At 37.1% G+C, this 24,079-nt stretch overlaps 2 protein-coding genes and 1 long non-coding RNA gene across 3 annotated transcripts; 1 reads left to right on the top strand and 2 right to left on the bottom strand.

The window, feature by feature from the left end:
- Positions 1–57: 57 nt before the first annotated feature.
- LOC149803484 (uncharacterized) lies at positions 58–1,739 on the top strand. Its single transcript, XR_016419961.1, has 2 exons — positions 58–818; positions 1,503–1,739. It is a non-coding gene; the product is annotated as an uncharacterized LOC149803484 (long non-coding RNA).
- Positions 1,740–3,856: 2,117 nt separating this feature from the next.
- On the bottom strand, positions 3,857–6,002 carry LOC149803483 (uncharacterized). The gene is made up of 2 exons (XM_089951423.1): positions 5,713–6,002; positions 3,857–4,707 (listed from the first exon to the last, which is right to left on the bottom strand). The coding sequence occupies exons 1-2, from the start codon at positions 5,845–5,847 to the stop codon at positions 4,495–4,497; spliced, it is 348 nt and encodes a 115-aa protein (XP_089807549.1). The 5' UTR covers positions 5,848–6,002; the 3' UTR covers positions 3,857–4,494.
- A 2,405-nt stretch (positions 6,003–8,407) lies between these two features.
- Positions 8,408–11,697, bottom strand: LOC149803482 (uncharacterized). Its single transcript, XM_089953935.1, has 3 exons — positions 11,445–11,697; positions 9,323–9,493; positions 8,408–8,781 (listed from the first exon to the last, which is right to left on the bottom strand). The coding sequence occupies exons 1-3, from the start codon at positions 11,695–11,697 to the stop codon at positions 8,750–8,752; spliced, it is 456 nt and encodes a 151-aa protein (XP_089810061.1). The 3' UTR covers positions 8,408–8,749.
- Positions 11,698–24,079: the final 12,382 nt, after the last annotated feature.

The raw sequence follows: 24,079 nt of genomic DNA, 5'->3' as shown, positions 1-24,079 counted from the left end.
ATCTGACATTTTTTACCTCAGTCAAAATCTGCTTGGAGATAAGGAATGGAAAAAAAAGCAATTTATTTGTCTGATTTTACTAGCATTGAATATTTGTTTTATCATAAACTTCACAGAGATGATGACAATTTACAAATAATTTAGTTCTATAAGTTATGAAATGAAACTTTAAGAGGAATTTATAGTATTATGAATTAAATCGAAAATAACACTGTGAAGTGTCGAAGTTTGAATTGCAGTGAACTTTAAAGTTGAATGTATTGGTCATTAATATTTTATCGCGTTTAAGCCAGAAAAGTGTTGTGAGAGATGACTTCGACCTTTCTTCGTTCATCTCTGCCCATGTCAGTGTAAACTTCAAAGGGGCAGCATTCCAACTAAGTGAAATTGACCGGGCTATCTTAACACGGCCCTTACTAAGTAAACATTTGAACTACCAACCCTAACCGCTTGGTAGGAACCTATGTCCACTTATCATTTTTCAAAGGGAAATAGTTACGCACCGTCATTCACAGATTCCGACCTGTCTAAACCTGATAAAAGGAATTATTTCTTTGGGAAAAATTAGGGACCGCTGCCTACGATTGGGCAGAATAAATTAAGGCGTGCACTTTAGAAGCAATCAGACTTTAAAGTGACGACCTAGTCAAAATTCATAAGTCTGAAATTTGCTGAAAGAGGAGTCTAGACTTCCGAGGAGGCCTAAAGAGAATATTGCTCTCCTTGTTCAACAAGAAAAGGACCAGGAGACCGTCTTGTTAAAGAAAGACAGGTTTTAATGCTCGGAAGCGTATGTTCTGAAAGAGAACATCAACAAGGTACGCAATTTTAGTTTCACGTAATATTCTATTGTTTGATTGTTTGTTTATACAAATGTGTTTTCTATGATTAGTTTTCCATATATGTATCGTTTATTTAATTTCATGGAAATGTGTTGATGCTAGAGTTTTTGTGCAATTTATTTTATTCAATTTCATGGAAAGTGTTGATGCTAGAGATGTTATGCGATTTAATTTTTATTCATTTTCATGGAAAGTGTTTATGCTCGAATTGTTATGCAATTTACCTTTCAATTTTACAGTTATTAGTTCATTGGTAGAATTGATTGCATGCGATCCAAATGTTCTTATATGTAGGATTTCAAAGGATTATTTGCAATAACTTCCTTTGTTTGTTAGGACGATACTTACCTAATTATATCTGATTTTGTAATGTTTGAATAATCTTGTAGGTTAAGGATTGCTGCGAGTTACAATTTGTGAATTTCATGCAATATCAATCGAACATGTAGTAGCATATGTAAAAGAATACGGCAATATTCGATAGACGCTCGCGTGGTAATTTAAGACCTGCAACTGGAAGCAAGGTCATTGTCCTACCATACTAAGTCAGGATTTACACAGTGTGTGGATAGCCAACATGCTCTGAGTAACGTGAGGGAATGTTGTGTACGTCTAGAGAGTGGGGTATACAGAAATTTAGGGGTAATTTTGTCTTTTAAGGAACATCTTTATGGGATAGAGATTGGACAGTCTGAAGACAGAAGTCTGAGGAAAAGAATGACGAAGTCAGAATAAAAGGACCAGTAAGTCCATGAATGGTCAAAGCACACAGCTTAGCGAGGATGAACTAGGAGACGTGGATATACGGTCAAGATAGGAAGGTGGTGATGCAAATCATTCGTGGACATTGCGCTCTTTTCAACTTTTGTTATGATGATGAAATAAATACAATTTGGACGCGCCTGTTAAATTCTATTGATATAATCTAACTTGAATTGGAATTGACGTTATTAATTTGTTCTAATTAAATGTGTTATTTTCTTGTCAAAGGGGGCTCGTTTTGCTTTATTTCTTCCAGGTATTCTCGCTCAGTTCTCTGTTGAAATTATATTCTTCTTTCACTCCCGCCGGGCTATAATATCGAGGGAGGTCATCCTCTAGATAACTCCAGCCAAATCCAATTGAATACCCCTCTTACTAAGAGGGAAACGTTACAAATACTAAACGTTATACTCCAAGTCCAAAAGAATAGGGTGTTTCATATGAATTCCATATCCTGAATGTGCTGATGTACTAACATTATTAATGTATAACAATGGCATTGTCTAGAACTCTTTTGAATGAATTCACAATAATAACAATAATCACAGAATAATATTTTAGTGAAAAGTCAATGAGATCTTTGTAATTTTGATGAGTAATCCAACTCTCAAATTATATCTAAACAAAACATTAAATATATCTGCAGAATAACATTAAATAAGAACAAAGAAAAATCGGAATGAATTCATTGTTCAACTCCTATACCTTGTATACACTTTAAGGCTCTACGTTGAATTAATTTCCTACTCGATATAGATCTATCTATCTATCAACACCTCCCATTTCACATGTTTCACAATACCTCTCACTGCGACAGAGCTCATCAGGCTTAATCATCAAATGTGAAATTACCCCAAACTTGTAAACAGGTCCATTATTAAGATTGATTTTGAAATGAGTCAGCACATATTAATGTACCTTCAATGCAATCTTAAGTAATGCACCAAAAAGGAAAAAAACAATATATACGTAACAATATAGGTATAATTTAATGTGAGACGGACATAGCAATATATATATATATATATATATATATATATATATATATATATATATATATATATATATATATATATATATATATATATATATAACTCGATAACTCGTACACAACAGAGTCCACAAACATAGACCGCATTATAAGCGAGGGCGCGAGTTACCGAGGTACCTCCAAAAATTGTTGAAACTTCGCTTTGACATCGAGAAAACCGAGGGAGTGGGGAAGCGTTAGGGAATTGGGCTGTTTACTGACTGAATCCTCATTTTACAATCACGTCGATAACAATTTTTAATAACGCGCTTTTTCTAATGAAGTTGTTCGTTATTTTGTATACATAACATTTATTTTCAAAATGTCCAACTTGTTAAAGATCGTTCCAGCTGGTTTCAACAACCATCACGTGAAAAATCTGTGTAACACGTCAATGCATTTTATTTTATTGATGAGTCTAATTCCCATAGTGGTATTTAATAGTATCCTGCCAAATCGGGAGTCCACAGAGCAGGGAACTAGACTAAATGTTGATATACCCCCAAACAAGAATCCTTTTTTAAAAAACAAAAAAACGCGACATTTATTTCGTGAAACGTTCTTCTATGTCGAAACTCATTTTTTGTATTGTTCAATTAGTACAATATTGATGTCGTGATTTCATTGGAAGTATTAATGAAACTTCTTATCATCCTTGAGGATATCTCTAAGTGCCAGTTCAAAAATTCTCTGAAACTCGCTTGCCCACAATGGTCCGTATCTGTGAAAACAAGCTCTTTATTTTACGAAGTATTCATTTCGCTTGGCTGCATTGCTATCTTTGATAACAGTTATGAAAGAGTCTGTTAATTTAAGGTAGTTTATGTTACATACACGATAACATTTATAACAGTGTTCGATTATTCAAATGAAGCGAGTTCACACGATATACGACCGGGATCACTAGATTTTAAGTTTATAAGATTTTTGTGCCTTTTAACTTTTCTTTTATTCGACCTTTTTTATTTGATTCAAAAGACATAATTAACGTGATAATACAAAGGAGGCCAGCTTTTCGTTCAATGCACCACAAGTCAGTTATCAAAACACGGTCGGCACTTAATTAGGTTCTCGGAGAAACGCGCGAGGACATAGCTGCTAAGAAAGATTGACGCATTTTACGTTTAGTTACAAGAGGACACATTACATTTATGATGATTACACTTAAAAGAAACTAAAAGATAGAACTAGAACACAACTTTCAGTTGATAAATACATTATTTAATTTGTATTTATTTATTAAAGTACTGCTTCCACTCGGCTTAAGTGACATTTTCATTGATTGAAATTAACTTAGACAAAAATCAGGGTACATAGAATCAATCATGGAGGATTACAAATATACACCAAACAGAACGGAAAGTGCCATCCCTGAATTACACAGAAAAATGCTTGATAATACTGACAGAATTTGTATAAATACGAATAAATACAGGTAAGATGCGTACTCTGCGGAGATTTCAGTTGAATTAAATCAAAAGCATGTTCTATTACCGCTTATTGGATCTTTATAATACAAAAACTATCAACACTATTAATTAGATTTTAGTACAGTCGGACATACCTATTAGGAGTAGATTTGATACTCAGATTTCAGTTGACGAAGTCTTGCGCAAGTTATTCATTTATTATTTTAAACATAAAGCTGTATTGGATCACAGTCTATTTAATAACGAACAAAGATTATGTTATTAATACATTTGTAATCTTACAAATAGGGAGTTAAGATGAATTTAATTACAAATGGAGGAATGAAAAAAAGTTGTCACTGATGACAAGATACTGCTTTGAGCAATTGCAGAAAGTAAAATCGCCCCATATAATCAACGGAAATGTAGTAGAGTACATGAATTATCGACTTCAAACTTCCAAAACCTCATCTACAGAATCTAAAGCATGCAAATATGGTTCAATGTCAGAAAGGTCAGCTACGTGAATTCCACGCATTTTGGCATTGAAAGAATGCAACTGTTCCTCATTAAGTAGCTCTATTGATGGCACGTCGATATTGTCTTCATCACTTGGCTCAGGTAACGGTGCATCTAAATCCATTCCATACTCTGGTAGAGCGTCCTAAATGAAGAAAATAATACTAATAATAATTTTGTCTGCAATGTATTCATTCATTTTTTATAGTTAAAAAAAACTGATTCAAAGACACAATTAAGTTTGGCTCTTAAGAAATGAATTCGTTTAAGAGAATGAGCTACGGTGGCTCAGTTCTAACTTCCAAATATCACCAACAAATGTTAGGCTAAGAGAATAGCATATACTGTCTTGCAGAACCGGCAATAAACAAATTTGTAATTTGGTCTCTGCATGGTAAACTCATGAAAGTTTTCCGTGTTGTTGTTGTTGTTGTGGGGTTTAACGCCATTTTTCAGCACGATAGGCTATACATGGCGGCCAGTATTAATGGTGGAGGAAGAACCCGGAAAACCCCGGAAAGAACCACCGACCCACGAGGAGCTACTGGCAAGCTTTCTCACATGCCCACATTGGCTGAATCTTAGACTCGAACCGCCGCAGACAGAGGTGAGATGGCAGTGATCCGTAACGAAGAGCGCTTTAGACCACTCGGCCACTCGGGGCCCGAAAGTTTTCCGTGCTAAAAGAAATTGTTCCTCGATATTGGACAAACAGTTTTCTGAAATTCTAAAAATTTTGTCGAATACTGTCTGTTAAGTTATATAAAGCAGAAATGTTACAATCAGATGTCCTTTAAATGCTATTTATATTGGCATGCATGGAATTTTGCTTTATATTGTTATTGTAATGTTTCGCTGATTGTAAATTTGGTATGTTTTATGAGCTTGATAGAATATATTTCGAAAATACAGGTACTTTCCACTTAACGAAGTAGCACACTGTGAAGTTGTAGTCATTTGTTACGACTTTGGTAATCAAATACACTGCTAATTAGAAGCACACACACACACAGAGACATTGATAAAATAATGGTAGGTATTTTAAGGAACGTGCAGATTGTATAGTGCCCAGTTTCAAATCTCTTCAGTCTTTCTGTTTTTTTTTCTTTAACAATAGGCCACATTGCTTAAAATGAGACAAGCTTCTCACCTGATCTAATTCTTCGAAGTATTCGTTAGCAATTACTTGATTCTCGTTAAATATACGCTGCAGTCCAAGTATAAATAGCTGGCAGGGAGTCTTGTTGTTCACAGTTTTCAGTTTATGATTGTTCCATGAATTCATAAACTGGAATAGTCTGTCGTTTATCACATTTCTGTACACATAATGCAAGCAGAAGACATATTTCTCCGAATCTGGATCAAAAGAGCCTTTGACTTCCAATGATACGAAAAGCTCATAAAATAAAGAAAGCACAGCATTATACACATCACGCCATAGCCTCTATCCTCGAATTATGGACACTTTTTCCAGTTAGAAAACTTCCCCTATTAAGGCCCCGACGAGGGTATGAGAGCATGTACTGAGCAACTTCACGGTTTTCCACACCCATGTCCCCTCTCACTCGGGAAGGAAGGCCCCATTTGGAAACGGCTTCAGTGAAATGGTTTAAAACTGTTGAAGCTCTATTATCACAGTTGCAAGCTAGGTAGACAATAAGTCTCCGTGTATTACAAAACGCCATCTGCAGAATATATGTATATCGCTTTCCACGTTATATGAGACAAGAAAATGAATTGCTTTCCTGCAAGAGATGGATATAACAATGATAACACCGCGCGTTTTATTATTAATATAAAGTAGATCACTAACACATTGCTTGATCTCTCACTCTCGAATGTCGACCATCATACCTTACACTCCACATACATAAGTGTTAAATGTAAACTCACGTTATTAAGATATTTGAAAGTAGCTAAGAAATGCATTATAACTGAAGAAAATCTCCAAGTGTTCCTATAAAGTTTGCTAAGCAACTGAATGTCAACACATTCTTGATTCATTCTTATTAAACATTGTATTGCTCAGATATTTGTAAGATTCATAGTTATTGGTGTCATATCTTAATTAAACATGAATACTAAATGACCAAATAACTTATTGATGTCCATATGAATATCAAACCCAGTTTCCTCAAAACTATGAAATAATATTTCTCTCTTGTCTTTATATTTATAACCAATGCAGGCAAAATGTTTTTCGGCCTCTGCTTTGTTTACACAAATGGAGTAATATTTAGCATCTCTTGGAATAATAACTGTAAGACAACCGCGAGTTTCAACTGTACCAATGTTTGAAGCTGTTTCTGTTCCAAGCTTATTAATATTTATCTCCCAAACATGTTCAAATCCTAAATATCTGATTAAGCTTGTTAGAATCTTGCACTATATAGTCGTGTCACTGTTTTGTGTTTTCATGTGCACATTTGTATGCAAGGGAGTCCTTTAGGTGTTCCGATAGATGTACCCGGCATTATGTGTTCAACATTGCATATGAGATGGAAATACTCCCCTAACTCGATGCTGCTAAACGTTTTAATGTCCAAAACAAAATGTCAAAATCCTAATGAATAGTTAGTCATAAACATTCATGTCATTTAACCTCTTTACATCAATCAGAGTCTATTATGTCAAATTTCATGATCGTAAGTTGTAATAGGTTGATGAATAGAGTTTATAAATTTAGCCCCCTACCTTCGTATTTGTCTGCGATGGCTACTTTTTACTTCGACAAAAATATTCAAGCTTACCAGAGCATTAAATAATTATTATGTTCTGCTAGCCTCAGTACAATTAATTTTATTTTAATTGCCAATTATTGATAAGTTTACCAACTTCATGAAATATTACCTCAAATTGTGTTAGTGTTAAAGAGTTAGACACCGTCTCCGTCGGCATTTTGCAAGCCATTACTTTTAGATGCATATATTATCAAATCATCTGCGCACATTAAGCAATTAATATGAATATCATATAACACGACAAGATCACACGAGGAACAAAACATGTCTGAGAGATTATTTGTATATGCGTTATTTCATCAACTTGACCCACTACTATATGTCATTTCCAACATGATAGACTTGTAAAAATCGGGAAAATAAGCACCAAATTTACCCTTATCTAATCACCATCAACGTCCAAGATCAACATGAATTGAATATCGTTAATAATACTTACATTAACAAGTAACTAACTGCCATTGATTGATCTGATGTTATGATGTCCTTGCCGAATTTTCATGTTATACGTCCGAACTATTTAAGATAACTGATTGAATTTTTTATGCTGTAACTTTTTTCCTTCCAATAAAATGTGTTTAGAATTGAAGGTTTTATCTTGGAGATGCTAAGATATAGAAAATTTGGAGTAAAATTATGTGTCTTAATTTTAGGATTTCGGAGCCTAGGAAATTAAATTAACAAAACTTTGGGTACTGAGAATTAGAGATTACACACAACTTTATTGTTAGCACATGTCATATAACTGAGTGGAACACTACCGTATCAGTTTGTGATTGCCATCCATATGCCACAAGGCAAGAGGGGACGGAACTGAATAAACCCTTCGCTGTATACACCGTAACTGCCTCAGTTGTTGTCCAGCCGGATCTACAGTTCTAACTGCTCTCCTTATTCTCTCTTTTTGTACATGGATACCTTGTGAAATGAGATGATCTTCGATTGTCTTTAAACCTAAAGAAACATGTATTTAAAACATGACTACAAGCATTGATTTCATAAAAAAAAAATTATTTATTTATTTGCATATATAACATTTACAGTCGGTACCATTCCAGGATATAATTAAGGATCTAAATGAATTAAAATGTGATTGGTCTCTTAGGTGATTCGGTAGCTCATTCCACAGAATGACAGTTGCATACATAAACTATTTGTTTGCCATGCAATGAGGTTTTCAATGTTGGGGCAATTAACATAATTCACTATCTAAAATTGTATTTCTAAACAAATATTTATTATATTCTTAAAACATATAAAATTATCCAAACATTGGGAAGCGCACACTTATTCAGAATTTGAAAGTCTCTAAAGTCATGACCTAAGTTGCACACTTTCAGGGTTGTCAGATTTGCCTTAAGAGTTAATGATAAATGCTTGTGTAAATAATCATACTCACACCTATAAGCACGCTTTTGTTGTTGTATTTTTCAAGCTTAGTAGTGTTCAGGTCGCTGCAGAAGTAGCAGGCCACTGGACTGAATTTGAAATATGATAGGATAAATGTATGCAAGATCGCTTGTTTGTTGACTCTGATTAACTTCGGACCAATACTTTCAAGACAGTTAAATGCCTTTAAGCTTTCCAAGATTTCGTTTTACATGCAAATCGAACTGCACTTGTTAGTCTATGACAATCACCGGCAGTTAAACGGTATCGGCACAGTTTATGAAAGCACTGATCATGTTTTCATCTGTTTAAATACCATTCTTGTTGCAAATAAAAATGAGAGTTTTTAACACACGTCAGTTATTATCTACAGTTTGAGCCCCATGCCGAAATATCTTTTAGTCGGCGCTTGGGCTATGTTGGGCAAAGTCGCTGTATGGAAAAATGACCAGGAGTCACTACAAAGTTAGAGTCGTTAATTGATCTTTAAAAACAGTTGCGGAAAAGCAAATCCCCATCCCCAATAAAAATTTCAAAACTGATATAACAATATACACATCAATGAACATAAATTACAACTATTTTACTGTACACAGAGAAGTCATTTAGTTGAAGAAAAAGAACTCTTACCTGAACGAGGAAAGTTGTTGATTATTGAATGCACCATCGATATTAACTCATTATCACTTATATCACTGAATCGTATCCCATGAGTCAAGCGGAAGTTTGCTAGTCTCCGCTCTACAGTTCTCCTGCTTATCCCAAGCAAACTTGCCATATCTCCTGATGTAAAGTAATTTTCTGGAGAAAAATTAATACAGACGTGATTACAAATAATTTTCCAAAGCACGAGAAAGATTTTCCATATATAGGTTTATGTTATGTGGATATAATAGAGAGAATATAAATCGGTTAGTAATGTCTAAAACACAAAATTTCAGCGTATAAAAAGCATTAACAGTCACTATAGACACATTTTAATTATATGTGTATAATAATACAAAATTTGCACCAGGAAGACGTTTTGAGCCCGAGCGCGATCACGATGGTTCAAAATCATCTGAGTTCTTGGGCAAACGTGTGCACACATCATAAGGTATATAGTATAGTTATTCTTACACGCTGAAGTCTTAGCCACTTAACTTGTATTCCAAATACCCAACGAATGAAGTTTCAAACAGTAAAAGAAAATGTTGAAACTGCGCGTGTAATTCTGATGCATGAAAACTGATGACGTCAATAAAAAGACATGAGGTCAAAGCACGCTGAGATTGCCCAATCAAATGTGATGTTTTATAACGTGATGCAAACACCATATGAATATAAACTGTCAGACAGAATTTTTTTAAAAAAAATAATGTTTTACAGCATTTGGTAATAAAAATATTATTTAATTAAAACGAAAATAAAAGCAATGGTTATTTTGAGACGCATAGGATATATGTTTCTAATAATATCCTATCTTTTTATACTTTCTACTTGAGGAAAGTTTTGCGTTATGAAATAATTCAATTAATTTTGAAAAAATGCACTACATGACTATATATATATATATATATATATATATATATATATATATATATATATATATATATATATATATATCATGTGGAATAAAGAATCATGCAAACAAACCAAAGAAAACACAATTTCTCTTATAATGTATGGTGGTAAAAGTATCGATTGTAGAATATCATGTGAAGTCTTTGACAGTACTATATATTAAATTTCAATACATGGTTCTTTAAGGACTAAAATATTCGTACATGCTCCCATTTATTTGCAAACCTGCCAACACACACACACACACACCGATGTTAAAACGAAAACGCATCAAGGATATAAAAAAAATTCACAAAACTTAGTCATTCAATTCATAATTTCTAACCTGATTGTCAAAGAGTGCCATGCAATGTCATTTTGTTGGCGTTTCGAATCAAACGGGAGTTTTGTAAGTAACATAGTCGCCATATTTGCATAGGCAAGTCTATGTTTTAAGCAACGGGGTAATGTAGTTCACCGTCTTTGATAATTTCAGTAATTCCAGACATTTTTGGTGTTACATGTCTCTAACGTGTATACAAGAGTTGTCCTTTTTATTTGCTCAGTTTGGTCACGAAATATTAAACATAGACATTTTTAATGAAATGGACCGTTCTATAAACCAGAAAAGGTCAGTGAGCAATCTGTCGCTTGTTTATATCGAGAGCGTACGTTTGATTTGAAATGCCAATAGGTCCGCAGTGTTAGGGAACTATTCTCAACTGTAAGTTAGAAATTATAAATCAGTGAATGAAATTACTTAATTTCGTGCTACTTTATGTTCTTGATACTTTTTTTATTGTAAAATTTGTAACGAGGTACAAACAAACGGGGTGGTGTGCGAATAATATACTCAGTGGCATTACCTAACTGATGTTTACCATTTATCATTTCCTAAGTGTTGTTGCATAAACAGCTTAAATCCCGATACCTTATAATATTCAGGATAACGAAATCATTTAGCCAGACGGACAGATAATGATACTCAAGAAAGAATGTCATGTTTTACAATATTGAAAACTATCAACGCTTAAAAATGACACCTCAATGATTTGCTTGCATACGGAAGCATTATCAAATATTGTGCATGAACATCAGAAAAAAAAAGAAGTTGGAAGCAGTAAACACTGCTTATGTGTTAGATGATAACAATGGAACATGTAAATATAATATACAGCATATTAGTGTGTCAGTTGAGTTAAGAAATTACCGATGAAAAATTGTAGTTGTTCCTTTCTTATGTCATAAAGACGTCTGCCCCTATGCCCAGTATAGACTTGCGACGCCTTGTACCGGTGGTCTTCGCTGACTGGCATAGAATTGATATCGGTTTTATCAAGGATACTACGAGCTTGTCCAAGTAGCTCAATCACTTCGACAGGCACTGATACATCCTGCAGGGAGTCCTCCATTAAAATCTCAATTCCACGTACCTGAGTCCTTATAATGTTCTCTGCTTCCATTCTATTTGACATGCGCTTTTTACACTTTCTCAATTCTTCCATGATAAAGTTTACTAACGACACCAATCCTGTTGAGCCAGAATACATTTTTGTGGTAACATATCATCAGAGTGAAATGGAATTCAAAAGTACCCCATTATCAAGAATGGCAAAACTTTCTTAAGAGTCGATTGTGTTCATTTGTCATTTCAGGCAATGGAATTGTGTTGATTTGAAGAGGCAATGAACTGGAAGTGATAAATGTTTCAATAGTTATAAAATCACACATTCATCGCAAGTAGTGAAGCTATTACATGTGGATAAAGCGTTTTTCCTGGACCAACGAGTGAATAATTGTGAGAAATGCTAAATATTACGGTGTTATTTCCAATTCAACATATTTAATCACTTTCGTATGTTATTTTTAAAATATCACTTTTAAATCACGAGACTGTTGAAAACATAACTCCAGACTATGTGGAATGCTATCTATGCTATTATACGTAATAGCAATTGAAATTCTAAGTATAAGAATAAGACTTAATAGGAAGATTGAAGGTATTACAGTTAAAAATGTAAAATACGAAATAAAAATGCTACAGCATGCAGAAGATTGTACGAACTTTATTAAAGACCAAAATTCCTTTAAACACCTAGAGAAGGAATTTGAAAAATTTGGTAAGGCCTCTGGGTCATAAATAAATCATGAAAAAAATGAAATACTGAAAATAGGGAGCTAGAGAGGAAATCACTCAGGATTACCACCACACCTAATTAAAGAAAGAGCGAATGCATTGGGCATTTATTTTGGGATAAGAGAAGAACAAGAAAACTATAAAAATATGAAACAGAAATTAGAAACGAATGTGAACACATGGGCACTTACGCCATTATGTCTAATGGAACGGGCCCAAGTGGCCAAAACGTACATATACGCGAATATAAATTTTATTACCAAGTATATGGACATAGAAAATACAAGTTTAGAAAAACTAGATAAGGAGATTATTAATTACATATGGGATTTTAAGACCCACTACGTCAAGAGGGAAACTTTCTGTAGAGCACAAGAGAGGGGGGACTAGCACTCTCCAACCCCATTTGGATAAAGACTGCAAATATTATAAATATATTTAAAAAGATTAAAGCAATACCAACATCACCATGGGATGGAATATACATCTACTAGTTTGGGTTCACAATGAGAAACAGGGGGGACATTTATAAAAATAATAAACTTGTAAAAAAAAAAACTAGAAATACCAAGAAAATTTAGACATATCAAAGAAATACTAACCAAATATAGGGATATAAAAAGTTTATGGGACCAGGAGGAAAACTAACATATAGATACATTAGAGAGGAAATAACAAAAGAAAAACTAAAAGTAAAGTAGAACAGGAGAACATAGAGATTAACTGGAAAAGAGCATGGGGGCACTGGACCAAATTACGCTCCCTAAAAATACAAAGCCTCTGCTTCAAATACATGCACAATGCATGATTGATAGGAGAGGTAGCAGTGAGACGGGACATGGTCAGAGTATCGCCAAAATGTTCACTGTGTGAAAAAGCCCCTTTTAGTAAACTACACATAATGATACAGTGCGAGAGCAGGAAAACATGTAAATTGAAACTGAAATAAACAAAGGGGGGGGGGGGAGATATCAAAAGGCAAATATATTATACATGGATGGAGACTTCATTAAAAAAAAAAATTATACAAAATTACAGAGTACATAGTAGACACCATGATGGCCTGTGGGCAAATAATTGTGGTAAAGAGATAAAGAGAAGTATAAGGGGGAAAAAGTGATTTTCTTTCTATCTTTTTTGGACTGTTTTTTTGGGTTTTTTTTTCTTTATTCTTTTTTTCTTTATTTATATATATATATATATATATATATATATATATATATATATATATATATATATATATATATATATATATATATATAATTCTTACCTAACTTAGAAAACTTAATGACACAATATACAAAGATACAGGGAACCTACATGGGGAAAGTAAAGACTATGACATCATGGGGCTAAGTCACATGGCGCTACGCGAAGTGGACAGGCCCATGAAATAGTTTTGAAAAAATTCTCCATGTAGAACATAAACAGACCAAACTCAGACATAAAACACAAACAGGGGCTAATTCATAGTTTAAAATTTTACTTACTCTTTATCTATCTTAAAACCATACAGCTCCCGTACTGTATGGTTTGACCAACCCACATGCGGAAAATAAACAATTTTGGATTCTTTCTAATAAAATATTTAGATAAATTAATAAAAGGAGGCCTAACTCAACTCAGGAGAAACACAATGAAAATAAAGAAGTGTGGACCTTGAATCGAGCGTAACCTACCTATTGATACTCCTAGAGCTACCACGAGGAACGACACATTAAATTAGATTAAAACAAAAAAAAAATTCCCAACAAAAAACAAGGGAAAAAACAATAGTACACCGTTTCAGCGTCAAAATTCAAAAACCAAAACTATTTAATCGAATATAACATAATATAATACATCGGATCCTAGATCCAAATTAGTAGAAAAGAAATACAACTGGGAAAAATAACACTGAATCTAAAATTGCGGTCTCAAACATATATATAAAATAGCATACACACAATACAGCACCACTACATATAGCAGATACTGAGACCTAGGCGACCTGTAGCAAAGGTCACAAAAAAATACAAGGGAAGGAACTTCGAACAAGGTGAAAAAACCCAGGCTTGGACGAACAACCATTTAGATAACACTAAGGAAACATAAATAGCCCATCAAAAATTCTAAGACTAAATTTTTTATATAAAATTCTATTTTAAAATAAAACATACTACATATCTGAGGGGGAAACACAAAAACATAAAATACCTTTTCAGTTTTTTGGAAATGGGGGGGCATCTGTCTGGTTCCCCCCTCCCCCCAAGTAATTAACAGCAGTCCAACAGCCATCAGAAACCACCTAGCTATGACTTGGAAAGGAACTACTATCAAAATTTACCTTACACTCTCAATTTGACCAGCTAGAAAAAAGAAGAAAAAAAACATAATATAGTACAAAGCTAAAATTGGAAAAGAATTACTATCCAAATTGCCTCAACACACTTAATCTACCCAAACAGCATTATCTCAGAGGGAACGTTGCCCTCACCCACAACATCAGATGAAGTTTCAGTAAAAAATTTCAAATAACATTTTGTGCTTGCGAAGCGCAGATGTCCACACTTACCTGCTGGATTATTCAAAGTAAAATTAAATATGTTTTGCTTTCGTAAGTATGTTAATACAAACTCGAATATGATTAGTATTCGTGTAAATACAGTACAGCACAATAAGGTGTATATACGTTACAGCATAATAAGATGTAGATATAGTGCAGCACAATAAGGTGTAGATATAGTACAGCACAATAAGGTGCACATACAGTACAGCACAATAAGGTGTAGATACAGTACAGCACAATAAGGTGTAGATACAGTACAGCACAATAAGGTGTAGATACGTTACAGCACAATAAAGTGTACACACAGTACATCACAATAAGGTGTAGATACAGTACAGCACAATAAGGTGTAGATACAGTGCAACACAATAAGGTGTAGATACAGTACAGCACAATAAGGTGTAGATACAGTGCAACACAATAACGTGTAGATACAGTGCAGCATAATAAGATGCAGATATAGTACAGCACAATAAGGTGTACATATAGTACAGCACAATAAGGTGTACACACAGTACAGCACAATAAATTGTACACAGTACAGCACAATAAAGTGTACACACAGTACAGCACAATAAGGTGTAGATATAGTACAGCACAACAAGATGTACATATAGTACAGCACAACAAGGTGTACATATAGTACAGCACAATAAGGTGTACATAGAGTACATCACAACAAGATGTACATATAGTACAGCACAACAAAGTGTACATATAGTACAGCACAATAAGATGTACATACAGTAGAGCAAAATAATGTGTACATATAGTACAGCTATACATATAGTAAAGTTAGGAGCTACCACGACTAATAATAATAATAATAATAATCATAATAATAATAACATTATTATCATCATTATTGTTATTATTATTATTATTATTATTAGAAGAAGAAGAAGAAGAAGAAGAAGAAGAAGAAGCATAACAGAATTAGAAATAGATAAAGCGATTTACCAATTAACTAGGAATAAAGCTCCGGGGTTAGATGGGATAACGCCCGAGTTTTATCAAAAGTTCAAAAAATATTTAATTCCAATAATGAAAATTCTCAACAATACCATTTATAAAAATATCAAGAAATGATAGAAAGCATGAAAACAGGAGTTATTACACTCATCTTCACAAACAAAGGCTAGACTTCAGGCCTAAAATATTGGAGAACAGTCTCGTTACTTAATATTGATTGCAAAATACTCAGTAAATATTTAGCAAATAGAGTTAAACCAATAATAAGGGTACATAAAAGATACAAACCAAACGTATGGTGAAGAAGGCAGAAATATACAGAATAATATACTTTCAATAAAGACAATACTAGATTATACGGAAACATCTAATATTGATGGCGCTTTAATCCTCATTGATCAGGAAAAGGTGTTTGATAGGGTAGAAATGAATTATATTTTGCAGATATTGCATAAATTTGGATTTGGAAATGTATTCCAGAACTGGATCAAAACACTTTATAAGAATATAAAATCATTGGTACAGACCAATGGTGCAAAAACCAATCCGTTCTCAGTAAACGGTTATGTAAGACAGGGTTGTCCACTATCTATGTTAATGTACGAAACAGGGATAGAGGCACTACATAATGCAATCCAAAATCATAAAAGAATCCGAGGAGTAAGAGTAACTGACATGAGGGAGGAGTGTAAAACCTTCCAACATGAGTAGTAAATGGGGTGAGATTAGCGACAATGGGAATTAGCATTACAGAGACCCCTGGGTCAGATTAGCGACAAGGGAAATTTAACATGGCGAAAAATCGTGGGTCAGATTAGCGACAAGGGAAATTAACATGGAGAAAAACGCTGGGCCACTTTAGGGACAATGGGAATTTAACATAGAGTTTGGGTCTGTCTAGGGACAAGGGAAATTAACATAGGGAATAGAGTTTGGGCTTTTGGGATTTTTTTTTTTTTTTTTAAAGTTTTTTTAAATTTAAATTTAAATTTAAATTTAAAAAAAGGGGTAGGCAATGGAAAGGCTATCTCTTTTCGAGAAATATGGCTGGCCCTGAAAAGGGCCTTTGGGTTTATGTTAATGTATTCATTAACATAAATGGTACCGCATTGGTCTTCTTCTTGTCCTTAGGCTACGTCTCACTGTTGGTCCGTAAATCAGCACTCTTTTCAGGCATCCTTGTCTTTCTACGTAGATCCTACGTATCCACAGGCTGGTGTTTGTCCTGTGGACAACGGTCCACATGGGTATGTCCGTCCGGAACATCATGGAAGACACAAGCGTAGAAGATTGCACATCGGTCCACATCTTGAAGCGACGAGAACAAGTGAATCAATGCACTGAACTGCGCTTATTTATAGGTAGAGGCAGGATTGAAACGGATTGAGTTCATTCACCAATCCAAACACGCGTTACAAAATTCAGTCAGCCCGCATCCAATCCGAAGAGAGTAGTCTGTGACGTCAGTTGGTCTATATAGATTCGCTAGCGCTTGTGTGCAGTCAATCTATGCGACAGTGATTCAACATGACGGAAACTCAGAAAACGATCCATTGGGGTGCACCAGCAGGGGAGACTGCCCAAGGGAACCCGGACTTACTTTCAGAAGAGGTACATTGGGATTTTGTGGATTTTCTTACCTCGCAAGAATTTGTTCCGGAACCTTCGTTACCTTCTTCATTACCGCAAGTGGAGAATTTTAGACAGAGACAGAAAGAAGAATTGGAGAAATTTATGCAACGACAAAAGGAAGCGGAACAAGCTTTTCTCCTACAGCAACAGCAACAGCAACAAGAAGAGGTAAGAAAAAAACAACAGCAACAACAGCAAGAAGAAGTAGCAGCAAAGAAACAAGAGGGTGAAAATCAAACGGCTACGGTACTGTTGGACATTTTAGCGGAGTTAAGAAGTCTGAAACAAATGTATCAGACCTCTTTATCACGACCGAAGAGAATACGACCCTTCCGAGCTAAACACGCCAACCCTGTGACTAAGCCTATCGTACCACCCTTAGTGATTTCAACCCAATCATCAGAAGTAGGCCTTGGCCGTGGCAAAGGCTTAAGGCAGTTAAAGTTGATTGGTTAAACTCACCCCTACACCAAAATAAAAAGGCCCTTTTCAGGGCCACCCACATTTCTCGAAAAGAAATACAATTTCAATTTGCCAATAACTCAAAAATAAACCCCACCCATTTTACCCTTATAGTACGTGTCTGTGTATGAGTGCGTGAGTGTAGCTTCTTATTTTAAAATCAAAACTCAAAGACACTTACCTTATATCATTCATGTATTCTTTTCTCCATTTTTTACAATCCAATTCACAATTCACCACAGAACACTTTAATTAAAAGTTCATTGACTTCTTCTTTCTCCTTGTTTAGTCTCTCTGTTTTTTGAATTTCTTCACCGTTTTTTCCTCATTTTCTTCCCTTCTTCTTTTCTTCTCCTGTTTCTTTGCTTCTTTTAAATAGAATTGTCTTCTTTCTTCCTCTTCTTCCTCTGAAGAATCCCTCTCTTCTTTCGAAGAATCCCTCTCTTCTTCTGAAGAATCCTTCTTTTCTTCTGACTCCTCTTGTTTCTTTTTTGGGCAATCTGGAGACCAATGTCCTTTTTCTTTACAATAATAACAGGTATCTTGACTTTTGTCTTTTTTAGCCCCTGTTTTTTTTCTTTTTTGACGGTCTGGACACTCTGAAGACCAATGCCCTTTCTTCTGACAGATATAGCAAGTATCCTGACTCTTATCTCGAAAGGAAGGAGAGTAGTCCGTCGGCTGGTCTGAAGAGAATTTTCTAATGACCCCTCGCAAAGCTCTGACGAAACGTTTCATCTGGGTAGTCTCTTCCATCGTTCTCCTCGGTTTGAGAGTGAAATGAATAGTGAAAGGACAAGACACACCCTTTTTATATACGCTGGTTTGCTAAGACTATAAATTAGTCTGTGGTGTTTAAACTTGAGTCATTTGACGTTTTGCACTCAAGATGAAACGATCCCATTCATTCGAGAAGAAAGAAGAAGAAGAAGAAAGTAAGAGGCAGAAACGTGATCTATCGCCTCGTACCAGGGCCGAAATCTTGGCACAAATTCATGCCAGTGATTTTGAAGAGGACATGAGTGAACCAGAATCCGAACCCTCTAAACCAAGTTCACCACCCTTAGTCAACCCTGAAAAGTACTATTCCATTCGAGAGACGGAAAAGCGCTCCTCTAGAAAATTTAGAACCACGGCTTACACCTACACGGTGAAGTTTAAAGATTTCAAGGCCGACGTACCCTTGGAGAAAGCAGAAGGGTTTATCACCGAGATGTGGGATTCTTTGCTCACCGCACTCAAGCGACAATGTCAAGCCAAAGAAGACGATCGCTTGACACTATCCATAGATCACGACGGTTTGAAATCCCCTGTTTGGATCGAGTTTAGCAGACCCGCAGAACTGACCCCTTCCAAAGTCATGGACAAGATACAACAGGTGCAACAATCTAATGACCAGTTTGACATCACCGATGGTAAAGCCACACTGAAAATGGCCCACGTCTCTCCTCCTCAAGGAACTGGATGCAAAAAGATGTTATTGGTGGACGACCTTCGCAACACCAAAAAGAGTCTCGTCCGAATTAACAACCCTCAAGACCAGATGTGTTTAGCCCGTGCCATCGTGGTGGGACGAACCTATGCCAACAAGAACGACACGGTGGAATGGAAAAGAACCTGGAAAACTATTCAACGATGCGATCGAGCCAAACAACGAAATGAAGCAGAACTCCTGTTGCAACAAGCCGGACTGTCCAAAGACACACCCTGTGGCATTCCTGAGATGCAAAAATTGCAAGATGCCCTAGCTCCACGCTACACCTTGAAAGTGCACCCTCAAGAAATGCGTGGAACTCTGTTGTTTCGAGGCCAAGATTTTAAGGACGGAAAATACATTCATGTCTATCATCACGATGAACATTTCGATACCATTACCAGTATCACTGGATTCCTGGGATACAGTTATTATTGTGAGAAATGTGACTATGGTTATAACAATCGAGAGCAACACAAGCATTGTGGAATGAAATGCCCAGGATGTTTGGCCTCTCCACCCTGTCTGAGCGAAGGACCAGTGCCTTGTTCCACTTGTTTGCGCACGTTTGTCAGTCCTACCTGTTACCAGCAACATCTGAAGACGCAATGTTCACAGCAGAAATGTGCTTGTCAACTCTTGAGATTGTGCCCTACGTGTAGACAAGGCATACGTACCAATAGTACCAAGGCACACGTATGTTCAGGAAAAAAAAAATGTCACATTTGTCATCACATCGTGGACTTGGAACACCAATGCTACGTGCAAAAATACCAACCTCCACCAGAGAAAGAGGACGGTCACAAGAAGAAAGGCAATTTCATCTTTTTCGATTTCGAATGCATGCAAGAGACTGGCATTCACATTCCTAATTTCTGCGTGTCTCATCGAGCGTGCGAGAAGTGCATTCAAGAACCTATCTTCAGTCATTGCCCTCACTGCAGCAAGATTCCTGGAGGACGTGAAAAAATCTTTCGGGGACCAAACACGTTAGCCGATTTTGCCCAATGGGTCTTAGACCCCATCGACAAGACGTGGAGCCAAGAGGACATCGAACGTTACGGAAATTGTCATCGTCATGCCACGGTGATGGCTCACAATTTCTCCGGATACGATGGACAGTTTCTTCTCAGATACTATACGGAACATGGCACCGAACGTCCTAAAGTCACTTTGAACGGAGCCAAAATCATTTTCATGCAAGTGGGACAAGTACAGTTTAAAGATTCGATGAATTACTTGGCCATGCCTTTGAGCCGAATGCCTAAAACGTTTGGAATGACAGAAATGGCTAAAGGGTACTTTTCACACTTTTTCAATACGGAAGCCAATCAACATGCCGTTCTACCCCATTTGCCTGAGGCTCACTATTACGACCCCGACAACATGCGTACCGAACAACGAGAAGCTTTCTACGCTTGGTACCAGGCTCACGTCACGGACCCTTTCGACTTTCAGGAAGAAATGTTAAAGTATTGTCGTTCCGACGTGGACATTTTACGGCGTTGCTGTGGAAAATTTCGAGAACTGTTCATGGAACACGGAGGGGTCGATCCTTTGAAAGAAGCTTGCACCATTGCCAAAGCGTGTTCCTTAGTGTACCGCCAACGATTCATGCCTGAAAACACCGTGGCTGTCATCAGTCCTCAAACGACCCACTATGTCAAGCGTCAATACTCGGTCAAAGCCCTACGTTGGTTACATTACTTGTGCGACAAGGAAGACAAATGGATTCAGCATGCCCGCAACGGAGGAGGCGAAAAGACCATCGGAACGTATTCGGTCGATGGCTGGGACTTAGAAAACCCCAAGATCGTGTACGAGTTTAACGGTTGCTTATTTCACGGATGTCCCGTCTGCTACCCTGACCGTGACACTAAAAATCAGTTTTTGCAACGAACCACGGAAGACTTGTACCAGGACACTTGTCAGCGACGCCTAAAGTTGGAACAGCAAGGATACCAAGTGGTGGAAATGTGGGAACACGAGTACGATCACCGTTTGAAAACCGATCCCGAGTTTAAACGCCTCGTGGAAAGTTACCAGTTCATGGACCCGCTGAACCCGAGGGATAGTTTGTACGGAGGAAGGACCAATGCCACCTGTTTGCTGTACCAAGCGGACGAAGAGAAAGGAGAAGAAATCAAATACTTGGACGTGTGTTCGCTGTATCCCTACGTGTGCAAATATTGTCGCTTTCCTGTAGGGCACCCACAATTGCTGACGGAACACATCGACCTGAAAAACATTCGACAATACGAAGGCTTGATCAAGTGCAAAGTTTTGCCTCCCACGAACCTATACCATCCCGTCTTACCTCACCATTGTCAAGGCAAACTGATGTTTCCCTTGTGCCGTACTTGTGCCGAAACGTGCAACCAGGACCAACCTTGCCATCACAGCCAGGAAGAACGTGCCTTGACGGGAACCTGGGTCAGCGTGGAATTGTTCAAAGCTCTGGACATGGGATACCAACTGTTAGAAGTGTACGAAATTTGCCACTTTCCCAAGACACAACAGTACCACAAGGGTGACCCTACTCAGAAAGGCATTTTCGCCGACTACGTGGATGCCTTTTTGAAACTGAAACAAGAAGCCAGCGGCTATCCTTCCTGGTGTCACACTCCCGAAGACCAAATACAATTCAAAGAGAAATACTATGCACAAGAAGGCATCTCTTTAGACCACATCGAAAAAAACGAAGGCAGGCGATCGTTTGCCAAAGTGATGTTAAATTGCTTGTGGGGTAAAATGGCACAACGACCGTGTTTACCCAAGACGGAATATTTGACAGAACCTTCCCGCTACTTCCAGATGATTCACGACAAAACCAAATACATGAAACACGTGGACGTCGTTCGAGAGGATTTGATCTTGGTCAATTACGAAGAAGATCTGGACTTTGTACAAGACGACCCTTTTGGAAATGTCATCATTGCGGCTTACGTGACAGCTCATGCTCGCTTAAAATTGTACGAAGCTTTAGAACTGTTAGAAGAACGCGTCCTGTACTTTGACACGGACAGTTGCATTTACATCCATCACCCGATTCAACAGCACCCTGACATCGAAGGAGACCGTTTAGGAGCCTGGACAGACGAGCATCCCGACGACAAGATTCTAAGTTTCGTCAGTGGTGGTCCCAAAAATTACGGCTACGAATACCGGGACAAACAAGGAGAAGTGCACACGACGTGCAAAGTGAAAGGACTGACTCTGAATCATCGTACCAGTCGAGTGGTCAACTTTGGGGTATTGAAAGAAGCCTTGCAATCGGGAGAGGATGGAAACTTTAAAGTGACCACCTATCAACCGAACAAGATTGTACGTTTACCCACTCACCACATCGTCAGTCGACCCTTGGAAAAAGTCTATCAAATTGTATACCAGAAGCGAGTGCGACTTCCCAATCACTTCACCTTACCGTACGGTCACGTCGGTATTGGTCTGTATATGAAAAGGAACCCTAGGCAAGATCGATAGTTCATTGTTCATTGAAGTAACTTACCATGTCGTTGACGAAGAAGAAACCAAACTGGTTAGGAGTCAAATGTTGGACATCACCGAGACCAGGGTTTTGAGGCTTGGACACAAGAGGTGGCCCAGTATGCACGAGAGTTATTCAAGGAAAAAAGTTACTTTTCAACCTGTGTTAGTGACGGTGCCAGAATAACCCGTCACCCAGGACAGGACTGTCGTGGACAGGCCTGAAAGACCCTTTCGGGAGGACACTTGTGTGACCTTACCCCTACTATAGAACTGGTTAGAACTTTACCCAAAACATGTTGTACAGACACTTGTGTTTATTCCACGTTCATGGTTATCATGTGCCTTTTATTCTTGTACTTAAGCCTTTTGCTTTTATGCATTTTTGTCTTTCGTATTCATGTTTGAAACATTCAATAAACGTGTTCTGAAAAAGTATATAAACTCTTGTCTTGTTTGTTTTTCCTGTCACAAGTGACATTTCTCACACCATGGCTACCTCTGCTGTCTCTGCTCCCTCTTCCTCTACTGTCAAAGTCATCGACGAACACTTAGATCGTGCCAGTTGGGAGGCTTTGTATCTTCGCCATCCCTTTAACATGCTCATTGCTGGACCTAGCGGTTCAGGCAAAACCGAATTCGTCAAACGTTTGATCGAACATAAACATCATTTGATCGATCGGCCCCCTCAACGAATCGTGTGGTGTTACAAAGAGTGGCAATCGGCGTACAGCCTCTTGCGAGAAAGTCAAGGCGATTCCATCGTGTTTGTGGAAGGCATTCCTAAGAAGACGATGGCATCGTCTCTGACTCCCGTCTAACCCATTTGGTCATTTTCGACGACATATTAGGAGAAGACGAAGAAGAAATTAAACTGTGGTTCACGCGCAAAGGGCATCACCGTAATGCCAGTGTCGTTTACATCACCCAAAATTTGTTTCAACAAAGTAAAGCCCATCGCACCATCAGTCTCAATGCGCATTACGTGGTCTTGTTTAAAAGCCCTCGAGATAAATCGCAAGTGCAAGTCTTAGCCAAACAGTTAGGAACGCCTTGGCTGACTCAGGCGTACGACGATGCCACTCAAACTCCACACGCCTATTTACTCGTCGATTTGAAACCTACGACTCCCGA

Source organism: Sinohyriopsis cumingii, chromosome 3 (genome assembly GCF_028554795.1).
Source record: "Sinohyriopsis cumingii isolate HCF-2022 chromosome 3, ASM2855479v2, whole genome shotgun sequence".
Taxonomy (NCBI): Eukaryota; Metazoa; Mollusca; class Bivalvia; order Unionida; family Unionidae; genus Sinohyriopsis; species Sinohyriopsis cumingii.
This window is presented reverse-complemented; position numbering and strand designations above follow the sequence as displayed.